Raw genomic sequence first — 12,973 nt, 5'->3', positions numbered from 1 at the left:
ATAACTACAATCAGTAATTTATCTTTTAACGAACTAAACAGAGGAAAACGTCAGGTTTTCTCCCATCTCCCTGATTTCCCATCATTCAGAGAATGAAGCTGAGCGGGGATGAGGCAGGGACTGGGACAGCCCCTGCTCCTTTTAAAGTGAGTGACAAAGGCCCTCCATCGCTGGAGGTATGAGCCGTCCTCCCCGCAGCAAACCCCGAGCCCTGCCAACCATACCCATGCTGTACTTGGCTCTCTAGGAGATAGAAATGGAAATATGAATGTGTGCCAGACACACACAGCTGCATACATTCAGCTGCCAGTGGGTTGGCATGAAACCGGCAATCTGAGGCAAAACATGGATGCCAAACCCATGCAATGTGTCCACAGATGAGATGCACGTAAACATGTATGAAAATGACTGCAGGTCTTGTCCCTGGATACAGGCATCCACTGGGGATGGACCAGTTTTGGCCATCTTGGAGCTTTTCCCAAGCTGGCTTTTGCCAGGGTTGGTCTCGAAGGGAGGGTGGGTAGGACCTCCAAACCACCTACTTGCTTTTGGAGGTTATGAAAATGGTCTTTGAGCCATGTAGCACGTTTGTGTGGTCACAGCCAGTATAGCATTGCTCAGTGGTTAAATAGCAGATGTCAGCTTCCAAAACTGCCAGATTGGCAACCGTCAGGAACACTAGCAGATACCATAAAACTTAAAATCCAGTTACAGATGGCTTTTGCTAGAGGAACTAAACATTAACTTTGTGTTCATCCGAGAGACTGGGGGCTGCTGAATTTTCTTGCTCCTCTCCCTCCTCAGCACCTTCCAGGATGCTACCAGCCAAAATGAGCCTGAGGTCCCGGGAGCCCCAGTGGTTTGCGGGCAGATGTGGGAGAGGATCCAGCCTGAGCAACTCCTCCTTCTCCTGCTTTACCGGTAGTTGGGGAGCTTGTTCAGGACCCCGCAAGGAGGTGAGGCCAGTCAAGTTTCCATCTTAAACCCTCTCCTGATGTTTAGCCTGGCAAGTTACTGGTTTTAAAGCCAAGTTAAGACAGTCATGGCTAGGGCATTAGCTTGCAAGAGGTGCCAACGATTTCAAGCAGGTCTCATAAGGACACCAGCCTTTTGCCAGGCATGAGCCCCTGCTTTCGCTCCATGCCCGAAACCTCTCCTGGCAGCCTTGTCCCAATCCAGAGGTGCGTAGCACAGAGGTCTGTAAGGCTTCAGAATGGACCAAGAGCCAATCGGTTTTGTTTTCAGCTCATATAGAGCTCCTCACCACCAGTTTGGCCTTAGACAAAGTCTAGGACTTGCACGAACCCATTTTTCTCTGGTTTTGTCACTGTAAGGCACTTTAATACTCATGCGGCTGCATGATAACAGCAATGAAGATAAATTACCTCAAAAATAGGCAATAAGCCTTTTAGCTCTTTAGAGCAAATCAGAGCTATTCTGAGCAGCCCACAGACGAGAGAAATGGCTGTTTGTCTTAATTTACAGCTCCTGTGGAGGGGCACCAGCATGCAAATTCACTGGCCCAGGGGCAACAGCTAAGGCAGCGCTGGAGTCACAGCATTAGCTGCAGGGAGAGGAGGAAGAAGAGGAGGAAGGAGAGGAGACTCCCTCCTCCCTGCCAACACACCATCTCGCTAAGTGCTGCCCTTTGCCTCCATAGCCGCTGGGATATTTTTCATTTGGAAGACCTGGTCACTGTAGATGACTGCATCCCCTGCCACCGAGCCTGCCAGCCCTGCCACCGAGCTGGTGTGACAACAAGGGAGAAGAAAGGGCTGGTTTAAATGCTCACCAGACTGTCAACCAAATATCCAGCTGCCTCGCACACTGATGTGTCCCTCCTAAAGGAGGGAATACGAGGGAATCATCTGCTGGCATACGATGTGTCTTAAAGGAGGTTTTAAAAAATTTCCTTTTTTGTCTTCCCCACAAGAAAGAAGACTAGTTGTTTTCTTCCAACAGGAAGAACACAATGGCCTTATCAGGGCTTACCCAGGTGTCAGTGAGCTTTTCAGATTTGCCCAGAGAGCTAATTCTCATCTTGCCCTGCAAGTGAGGTGCTGCCTTAATTATCAGCAGGGAGCACCACACACTGCAGGAGGTGAGCAGGTATCGACACACCTTGGCAGAAGCTCAGGGGCTGGCTGAACCTGCCCCCAGCACCTCTCTGAGAGAAGTGTGTCTTCAGGAATGGACACAAACTCTTTTCATGACTCATACATTGTGTTATATATATATATATATATATATGCATGGTGGCCAAGGGAAATCTCATGCAATTACTAGAGATTGCCAAAAAAAAAATTATCTACAAACACATTTTTATCATTTGTTTGGTCTCAGGTTTTCCCCTTGCTCACAGGTGCAGGCAGAGCAGTCGCTGCTAACACAGGGAGGCATGAATGTGTAACCCCTGTGTACGAGTACGAGCCTGACCCGTTCAGGCTGAGTGACGGTGGTTTTTTTTCTGTTTCTGGACAGCAGCAGGGCAGAAGCTAATGGTGCTATGCTTGGTTGTGATATTTCTGTCATTATTAGCAAACCCTGACATTCCTTACCGTTTTCTGGTGAATTTGCTTCCCAGCAATACTCGCTGAGTAGAACCCCTTTGGTGGTTTTATTTTCAGGTTTGATCTTGCTCACCCTCCATATTACAGTGACACATCCTCTCGTGAGTCAAAGGCACTGTCTTCTCTGCCGTGTCCTAAATGCTCTCATCCAAAGTGAAATAGTCAGGAGGAGGAGGCAGGTATATTGGTAAGATAAAAGTAAACATTTAATGCCACTATAGTTTGATTTTCTTTTCCAGACATCATATTTTTGACAATGTTTCACACCTCAGATACCACAAAAGGGATATTTTTTTAGCCAGCAAACAATAAACTTTACAATTTTAATGGCAAAAGGCTCAATGCATTCGTTGACCAACTTGGAAATGGCTGTGACTTTCCACATTTTGAACTTGTCCTCATGCTGTTCTTTCTTTTTCTATTTTTTTTTCTCCATAAGATTTAGTTGATAAAATATATATATATCTACTACTGATACATCCTCTTCTGGAATTACCCACTGGTGGGACCAGCAGAAGTTCTATATCCATCAGTTTGTCTCCTCCTTAGCCCTATTTTATACCACTGTTATAATGAGAAAGAACATAGCCACAGACAGTGTGAAATGGATTTAGCAAACATACACTTCAATGCATAGCACTTAGATAAGCATTTCCAACCATGATGTGTAAATAAATTATAAAATACAAGCAACTCTATAAAACAAGAACATCCTGAGTTTACAAATAAATTATATCCTTCATACATAGAATATGATGTGGATGTTAGTAACCAGCAGTTTCAGCTATGGGAGGAAAGGAAGTAAAACATAGAAAAGTTAGTATCTATGCATACATAAAACATATATGTATGTGTGCTATATGTAAATACTCACACACATACATATACAATATAGAGGGTGAATACATCAATATCTATAGTATATAGAGAATATGTAATATAGCTGAAACTGCCTCAAGCACCAATTTATTACCATTGTTATAAAGTTTGCTCAATACTGAAGTAGGACCACTCAAAGTAAGATGGTTTGAGTTGTGTTTTATTTCCTGTCCCGGAGGGTTTTGGAGGTGGTTAGAAATATTATAGGTGAATGCTACTATCTCGCTTTCAGCACCTCCATTCTTTGTAGAATCATCATCCCCTTTGTCAGCTTCAAAATATGTTGCCTAAGTGAGCACAAGTCTGCTGTCCGTGAAGCTGGTGGCAAAAACTGGATTGACTTCAATGGGGTTGGGAAAAGGGTGCTACGTTTTCAAGGGAAACTGATTTTTCTTTTTTTTTTTTCTTTTTTTTTTTTTTTTTAACCTGGCTTGAGAAGGAGAAAGAAGAAAAGATAAAGACAATAATAAAATGGTTTATTATTTCCAAGTGCAGGGACGGAAGCTCAGATAACCCTGGGATGAGCGCACAATAAATGCAAGAGATAGAGATGATTAACTTTGCACTAACAAATCATTCACAGTTTTGTTTGCCATAGTTATTTGGAAACCTGTTTCAAATCTTGCGATGGCTAGCAACGGGCAGCCTTGCGTCTCCAAAAACTGCTGGGTGTTGGAACAAAGCAAAGACTGTGAGGACATCAGGATTAAGCAAGGTATGTTGCCCAGTGGGTTGGAGAAGTAGCGTCTTTCTGGTCATCACCACGCCTGTTGGTACCCAGCAATATGAATGCTTTGATCTCTGCAGTGAGCTGGTGTATCCCTGATGCTGTGCAACTGTCCCTCTCATTTGAACTGGCTTCAGGGGGTCACAAAACCTCGGGTTTATGAGAATCTTATTTGCTTTGGCAGTGCAGAAGCTTCAAGTAACAATTTTAAAGCTATTACGACTAGACAGCAAGCTTTCTCTCATAGACAGCAATGAGTCCAGGCTTTCAGTTGATATAACTATGCTGTATGCCTCATGCATATGCAGAAACTTATTTATTTTTTTATTCAAATTGTTTTACATTTAACAGCTGTGATTGTAAACTATCTTGCCTTTAATTCATGACACCCTGAAATACAGAGTGGTTTATTTGGATTACTTTTACGGGCTTGAACGTTTCAATGACAGGCTCTACATGGGCACTGCAGCAGCTTGGCTTGGAGACCAAAGAATGTGGGGAAGAAAGGACCTTTAGAAGAAGCCTTCAAAAGTGTTTCAAGCATACGTTTTCCCTATAGTGTGTCCTAAGTCAGCTTCACGCTGGGGAGTGCAAGGAGAAAGGTTTTATAGGTGTTCCTTGGCGGTGGAAGGGGAAGTGGTGTTGTTGCCGTTAGTGCACAGCTGTGCCAGCTGCCCACAGTGCCATGTGAGGGGGCTGTCTCTCTCAGGCTGTGTGTATATACCTTTGTCTGTATGTGTATATGCCTCATGGTTACAGTTATTTTTAGCTCAGAAAAAAAGAAGCAAGGAAATTAGAAACATTTGTAGAAGGTGATGTTTGTACAGGAGTCTACATCCTTCAGCTGTCATAAAATTTTAATTCTGTGCCACACATAACAGTCTCTATTTTAAGACAAACCATATCATCAAGATAAATGAAAAAAAAAAAAAAAAATCACCTCAAGATGGACTGAGCTTATCCTGTGAGCAAGCTTGGGACTTGATGTGCATTACTCCAGCATCACTTCCAGCTTTCTGCCTCTGTTATTGCCATGTGCAGAGATTAAAGAAAAAAATACCAATGTGTATCTTTCATCCTTTTCTGTACGTTACCTGCAGCTCCCACTCAGCTTGCTTCATGTCAGGGGATCACGCTGCTGCTCTTTACCAGTTACTGTTTTACGGAGCTGCAAGTTTCAGAAGTCAGGTTGTACAGCAGTGGGAGCCTCCAAGACTGGATGGAAGCCAGTAGATGTTCCATGACAGACCTGTGTGTGGCCCTCACGCAAAGCAAGGGGGTATCAAATAGGTAAGAGAAGCATATTGTTCAACTATATAACTAGTAGCACGGTAAATACCCAAAGAAATAGCAGGTGGATTATTTTTCCTTTTCTTCCCAACTGGGTTTACTCTGCTATAACTCTCCTGCCTCTGAATTGTGTCTCAGCTATAGGAGTGCAGGTGAGATGAGAACAGATCCGTTACGAAGATCCTGAGCATCGCTTTGCTTCCTTGCCTTGGTATGGAATAACACTCTAGATCGCTTCAATCCAAATTAATTGACAGGGAATCATTTTGAGGCAAATACAAGGCGTGCGTAGCAGAAGACACGTGTTGTTATGACAAGCCCACCAGGAATCGGGGCTTTCCCACATCCTCAGGGATACGAAGTGAACCGGCACCTGGCATCAGTGGATGGGCAACCCGTGGCTTTCTGCCTGCTGCGAGCCCTCACGCAGACCGGTGGGATGCCTGGGTCCATGTCACAGCCACACTCTCCGCTCCAAGGCTTTGCTCGAATTTGTAGCTGTGGGGCAAGTCCTGCCGCCTGTGTAAATAAGGTCCATGTGTGCCCAGAGGAGCAGTTCTCAGCCGGAGACCCCTGTGCCCATGCCCGTGCAGTGGCCATGCGGAGCAGCTCGGGTGTCCCCAGCCTCTTCACAACCTGACGATGAAGAACTGGTGAGTTCTTAACAAAGAGCTAACCCTCAAACCTAACGATGGTAACACTGCTATTTCCTACTAAAGCCGTCCCAGGGAAATATGATTGACATGTGAATATGCAAATAATTAAGCATTACACTCGTGTTGCTTTTGTGTATTCAGGGCAACTTGGTGTCTTCTAGAAAATCAGCATAAAACCAGCATTATGCTGGCAATTCCTTAAGGAACGGGACTTCCTGAGCGACTTGCAGAAGTGTATGGATCTTCTGTAAAACTCTGGCTCCTGTAGACTACAATCAATTTCATAACAGCGTCCTGATGCTTTTAATGATCTGTTTTGCAGCTATTTGAAGTATAACAATATCAATTCTGTAGTAAAAAGCTATTTTCAACAAGAAAACATTTCAGAGGTGTTCAATCTCCATACATTTTCATTCTCTTTTATTCATAAACCCACCACAATATAGTGGCAGATTCTGAACTGCGCTGACAGAAAGTCAAAAAAGCGAGAGTAAGTATGGTTTTTAGGATATGAATACTAGTAGATGATGGGAATGTTAATGGCTAATCTAATTAAGTCCTCAGAAATAAAATATTTGTGGGAACTGTGATTCTCCTCAGTTAGTACATAACTTTCAGTGTGACAAGTCCATCCTTGGCATAATCCATTTGGTTTCAGGAATCCTTTTGGTCCATCATGATAAACAGGGCAAACATATGCTCTTAGTATTTAAAATGATGGCTAGAAAGACAGGCTTTTTGCTATGCTTCCTAATCCACAGAGGTACTAAATCTAGAGACAATGAATAATTGAGTTAATTATGCTGGCGAATATTACACGTAATACTAGATATTTTACAACACCTCTGAAACGTGTCCACTTGATTTATAGAAACATCAGCACTTCTGTGTAAGTCCCAGACTATGTGAGAGGGCATCTCTTGTTAATAATGCATTCTGTACGTGCACTATTTGCTCGGATTCCACCTTCTATCAAGTGTATATTTACTTTTACTGTACCGCTTGACATTTAGCATCTCGCCGCAGGTCCCCAGGGCGCCCAGTATGCCCATTTTGGGCTGCTTGTTTTCAGCAGAGGAAGAAGGCAGCATCCCAGTTACCCAACACCCACCTTCCAGCAAACACGCCTTCAGGAATGCTTAAGCTTAAAGAAGGCAATATTTAATGTCATGTGCAGAGCTTGGCTGGTGGGGAGGGACCAGGGTTTCCTTGCAGGTGAGGGTATGGCCCAGGAGGCAGGCTTAGCCCAGCAGCACGGGGCGAGCGGTACAGACCTGCCTGGGGATGCAGGGGAGTGAGAGGTGGCGGCTGGATGTAAAAGCCACCCGGGGGTGGGGAGGGGGTGACCCGGCGATGTGTATCTGGGGCTCCCTGGACTAAGCCCATCAAGAGGGATGCAGTCCATATCCCCAGGGTGCTACATCTTCATCCAGCACAAAACCACAGGGGCGATTCCCGTGGAGCTGTACGGAATTCATGGGGCTCTGTGGAGAAGATGGCCTCGGCAGAACCAACACACGGCAAGTGCTACCAGCATTATTGCAAAGAGAAACAAAGCTAGCTCAGTCGTGCTGTTTGGGGGACTTTTTCAGAGGTTGTTTTTGCCTTGAGAGAGAAGAGTTAGAGAGATCAGACCTATGTCTTTGATACTTACTCGGAATTTAAATTTCATAATAGGAGAATGCTGTGGAACAGGCTAGAAAGCGATTTTCATGTAGGACCCTTTTTTCCTCCAAATAATCCTACAGAATGTAAGAAGAATCTCCTACAAAATCCAGTGACAAGGCTAATAGGATGAATAAGATTTGTTATTACAAGTTGTAGAGTACTAAAAGAAAATAAAACCATATAAAAGTTTTTTTCTTTTTTTTCTTTTTTTTTACAGCACTTTTTTTCAGCTAACTGCTAGAAAATCTATTAAGTATTTTTGTAGGTTTGTATTTCCATTGGGACTTGCTGCTTGGAATATTGTAAGATGGCATTAATAGGATGGTGCAGGTAAAAGAAGAGTTGCATTTAAGTGCAGCAGTAAACTGATGCATAATGAGTATATATTAAATGATGCTCTTATTTTCTCATAAGCAACAGGAGGGTAAGACAACTGTGAGAGAGGAATTTGTGTTAATGGGCTTGTTTCAATACAGAAGAAGAAGAAACCCAATTAAACAAAATAATTCTTCATGCTCATATGTAATTAAAATGCAGATTTCACACATCCCTTTAAGAAACATGAGGGATGTTCCCTCCCACATACCGTTTTGTAGATAAAGAGGCAAACAAGTAGAACATTTAGATGTGCATTGAGGGACAGACTCTCGTCCTTTTGATGTCAGTGTGAATTTTACCATGGCTTCAGTACTGGAGGGCTGGTAAGGAAAATGCTGTAGCCAACATGCCCGAAGTGCTATGACCGTTCACTCCCGACCTGGTTTACTTCTAGATGTGCTGAGCTAAGCAGAGCCTGCACTTCTCAGGTACATCTGTGACTACAGACAGACTGGGCCAGTGACCGAAAGCTGCCAAAACATCTTCTGCAGTGGTATATGTCAAAAAGAGGTGAAGCTGTTTTTTATCAGTCATAGTCTTAAGAAAGAAAGACAGAATACATCACTTATTTTTGGACTAAAAAGCATGGGACCTCACTGCCTAAACAGTAATTTTCCAGCAAGTTACTAGCACCAGAAAAGGGGATTAGGATAAAAGCTCCTCCTGATCCATAACTCTAGCTAGTATGAAGTTAAAAATATATGAAAAAGAAAACAAGTTATGAGGGCTGGATGAAATGGGAAAGATATTTACTTTGTGGTAAGGTCACTTCTCCTGTCTCATACATTGCAGAACCTACAGGCTGGGAAAATTACTGTGTCCTCCAGCATGTGAGATAGTACAGAAGAACATGAAAGCAAACCTTATGCAGTGCTAGAAATATTTTTTGTGTCATCTGGGAAAGCAGAATTTCTCTTTGAGTGGCCTTACTCTGGTAACAAGAAAAGACAGTTAACATTTATTCATATGTTGTACTGATTAGGAAATATCTCTACAAACACAAGTTACTTAGAAACAGCAAGTCTGAAATAGGAGAAAACACCAAGAGAAAAACAAGCTGTAAATACATTTCAAAAGTGTGTTTGTTTTTTTTCCTTTTTCTTTTCTTGACTAGCACCATCTGTACACAATAAAGTATGAACATAAATGTTTGGATAATAAAGATTTGCAAGGCACTTAAACAGTTTTTCTGGATAGGTTTTCTTTTAATGAACCTCTCAATGGAAGTCCTACAACCATCTTTCCTCCTCCCTCAGCTAACGCAGGGAAAGAAGTGTCTTCTGCCAGCAGTTCTTATTTACAGACATGTCCTTAAAGGTTCCTCAAAGTGCTCTTTTAGGCTAAGAGAATCAACAACCTTATATCTCCATGTTTCATGCTTGTCCTGTTTTATTTAATGCTACTCTTCCGTATAGTATAGCAAATCTCTCATACACACAGTTGAGACTTGACTCCAACCTTCATCCTCATTCTGTTTTCTTTGGGATGCTATTCAGAAGGGAAAAGGAGGATGACAGAGATGCGCATCGGAATTCTCTCGAGGTTCATACTTTATCGGCGTCTGGAGGTGATGTCGAAACAGGTGATCATCATGAGGTGGGCCTTGCAGAAGTTGACACGGTTTTCCAATCGCTCAGTAACACATTCCAGGGCCTCCAGGTATTCCAGAGAATCCAGCTCAAATACCTGCTCCAGATCAACTGTGGGAAAGAAAACACAGAGCTGGGAAAAGCAGCCAAACCCACTGCTGGGTGGTGGGAGAGACAGCGCTGATTCACCTTCAGACCCAGCAGTACTTATTTCTAGACTCTTTGATATGAATTCACCTACTGGCTAATAATAAAAATTGTTGTACAATTATGGCAGTACTCTCTGTCTTTTTTCCTTTGAGGTGTTGAGGTCCTCCTTCATTTGAATGTGAATGCTCTTTAAGCTGTCTGAACTTTACACATCTAGAGTTATAAAAAAATGGGCCAAATTAATTTTTCATGTAAGCCCACTGGTGTCAAGGGACAAGTTTGCTCCACAGTGTTATTTTGTGGTAGGAGAGCAGATTTATAATAGTGCTCATGTCTGAGTGATCTGAGGGGAAAAAAAAAAAAAAAAAAAAGAAGAAGAAAAATCTCATTTTCAGGAGCTGTGGACTGAAATGCATGAACATTAATCTACCAATGGCAATAATCAGCACCACAATGCTGTACCATTTCAAGATTCAGCTCTCAGGCAAAAAGGATCGCTCAGTTCTACTGTCAACATTTAATAAGAATTATAGGGACTAGTTCTAGAAATACAGTCAATCTAAAACTTGCCCTTAGGTCATATGTCAGTTTATTTTAGTTTACAAACACAGTGGCTTACATCTCATTCTTAGCAAATATTTCTGCTCCCTTCTTCTGTCACCCCTCCATTGACTACACCAAAGGACACCTATGAGTCCAGGCAATAAAATGATGTCCTTACATTCACTGAGCCATTTATTAGGGTCCAGCATCAGGTACTGTTTGGTCACCTCCAGTTCTCTCATTAACCACTCATACTTGGCCTTGACCTCAGCAATTCTCTGCTGGCGATGCTCCAGGATTTTCAGCTTGGCATTGAAACATATCACCTCCTGCCAACCAGAAACAAGGAGTGAGAAAGGAATAGGTGAAGAGGAGAAGAAATACCCAGATCCGTTGAGTCAAATATCCTCCTATCAACAATACTGACAATGAGCCATTTACTGTGGAAGAGTATGAATCACTACATGAAATCATCCATCACCTGTTTTCTTTTTATTGCTTTTGTTTGGTTTTGATGTTTTCCACCAGTGGGCTTTGGAGACTTTGCAATGATAGTTCATAATAAGCCATAATAATACCAGGCAGCATCTTGAAATCAGATTAACTGTAAGCAAAACTTTTCTGGTTCTTGTCACCAGAAGTTTGGCTAAGAAAAGCTAAGCTCTTGGGAGAAGGACATCCATCGCTGCAATGTTTTGTGTTTTAATGCATTGTGTTAAAGCCCTAAATACATCTCTGTGCTTGGCGCATCAGAAATGCAGCAGTCATAAAATACAAGAACTAGCAGCAATATCAAATTTAAAACATCCTTAAACAAAGGGAATGTTATGGAAAGCTCTAGCAATTCACAATCATTAATTGAGAAGATATATTTTCTGCAAACATAGAGGGCATAGTAACGGCACAGGGTGCGGTGCTGGCTGGAGACACCCAGTCTGGCCTTGCATGACCTCGGAGGGGTGGCAGCCATCAAGGTGTGCGGTAAGTGAGCCCCTGGTGAGGGCTGTGGTACCCTGGCTAGCGTGGGAGCACTCCCAACAGCAGAACTATCCTCCTCCGAGCCCGTGTGAAGATCACAACACTACTCTGCCTTCTGCTCTGTAGACAAACGTGCCATGTGGGTAAAGTGCAGGGGAAACCCCACCCTTGTTGGTGATGATTTTCTCCATACAAAATCACATCAGAGAACATCACAAACAGCCTGACCAAGTGACAGGGGTTGGAAGAAAAAGTGCCTTTAATAATAGCCTGTATCCACAGTTACTTTAAAACTGGTGCTATTCCACCAACCTCAGATCATCTTCCCAATCGTACCTTTCAAAAGCTGACCTTTGCAGTTCCCTGATCCTGTAAATTTGGAGGCCTGAGGTTGGCAGGAACCACTCCTTTAGAGAGAGGACATTAGCTATCCTGAAAAGAACACCATCAAAGCTCTTTGGGCTCCATCGCTGCCTTGACAGACAGATGTGACAAGGTGCTGGAGCACAGCATCCACCAAGAATATAAGCAAGGGGCAAAACCACAAGGTACCAAAGTCGGTTAGCTGCCACAGAAGAAGCCACAATGTGAGTCATAACTGTCTTAAATGAGATAATAGGTTTTGCTGCCTGTTGAATTAACCATATACAACACTGCACATTTCTGACTGCATAATCTGTGCTCTCCCTCTCACACCCTCCAGGAGGAAGGAGATGTTATATGGATTGCACTCACCTTGCTGTCACCACCTCGTCGTCGCTGGAGCCTCTCCACATCATCTATCTCATAGACTTTGATCTCAAAGGGCTCCCCCAGCCCCCTCTGCCCACTTCGCAGGGGTCCATCCACCCAGCGGACCCCGGGGCTGTTGGCAGGCTTCCTTGCTGGGGAAGCGGTATCAAGTGATAAAGCTGGGATAAGCCTCCGTCTCTGGGAACCTGCAAAGGCAGAAAGTTCCATTTCACATCAGCACGGTTATTGCCTCTCCTTTCTGCTCCATCTGCAGGGATGTCTACAAACTACAGCTATCCAGCAGCGGAGCGACAGCCCAAGGAGGCCATGGATGGGAGCTGTGGCTGCAACACGCTGTACCCACTCACCAGGAGTCAGATCCACACATGTTCTGTGGTGCCTGGCTCCAGGATGTGATCCTCAGAGGGGCACGTACCCTAAAGTTTCCACAGCTTGTGCCTGCTTCCCTTTGCTCAGGTCTCAGTGCGCATAGCTATGCCAGTGAGGGACCAGAGCAGGAGGATGGAACCAGTCTGGCTTTTCTGTCCTATCCCTATACTGGTACCAGCTCGTACCACCTAAGCATCAGCATCAGCCAGCCTCTGCACAGACCATCTCCAGGGGAGGTGTGGGTTTGGTTTTTCTTTAATCACAGCACAAAAACCGCTTTGATACCCAAGTTCTTTCACTATGCCGGAGCTGAGTGCCAGTGTGCCACCACCTAGTCCTTTGCACTGCACCGCTGTAGGCTGGCCAGAGCAGTAAAAACACTGGCAAGGACAAAACACCTGCAGCAAGTCTGCTCAAGCTTGG

General features: G+C 43.7%; 1 protein-coding gene across 1 annotated transcript in view; it reads right to left on the bottom strand.

Moving 5' to 3' along the window:
- Positions 1-2,767: 2,767 nt before the first annotated feature.
- The window catches only part of KIF26B (kinesin family member 26B), a 302,956-nt gene continuing 292,750 nt past the window's right edge, over positions 2,768-12,973 (bottom strand). The window contains exons 13-15 of the mRNA XM_055714921.1: positions 12,164-12,366; positions 10,629-10,779; positions 2,768-9,868 (exon numbers count right to left, since the gene is read on the bottom strand). Coding sequence (XP_055570896.1) covers positions 9,720-9,868; positions 10,629-10,779; positions 12,164-12,366 — 503 coding nt within the window. The 3' untranslated portion in view covers positions 2,768-9,719. The remainder of the gene's footprint in view (positions 9,869-10,628; positions 10,780-12,163; positions 12,367-12,973) is intronic.

This window comes from Falco cherrug, chromosome 6 (assembly GCF_023634085.1).
Source record: "Falco cherrug isolate bFalChe1 chromosome 6, bFalChe1.pri, whole genome shotgun sequence".
NCBI classification, from domain to species: domain Eukaryota; kingdom Metazoa; phylum Chordata; class Aves; order Falconiformes; family Falconidae; genus Falco; species Falco cherrug.
This window is presented reverse-complemented; position numbering and strand designations above follow the sequence as displayed.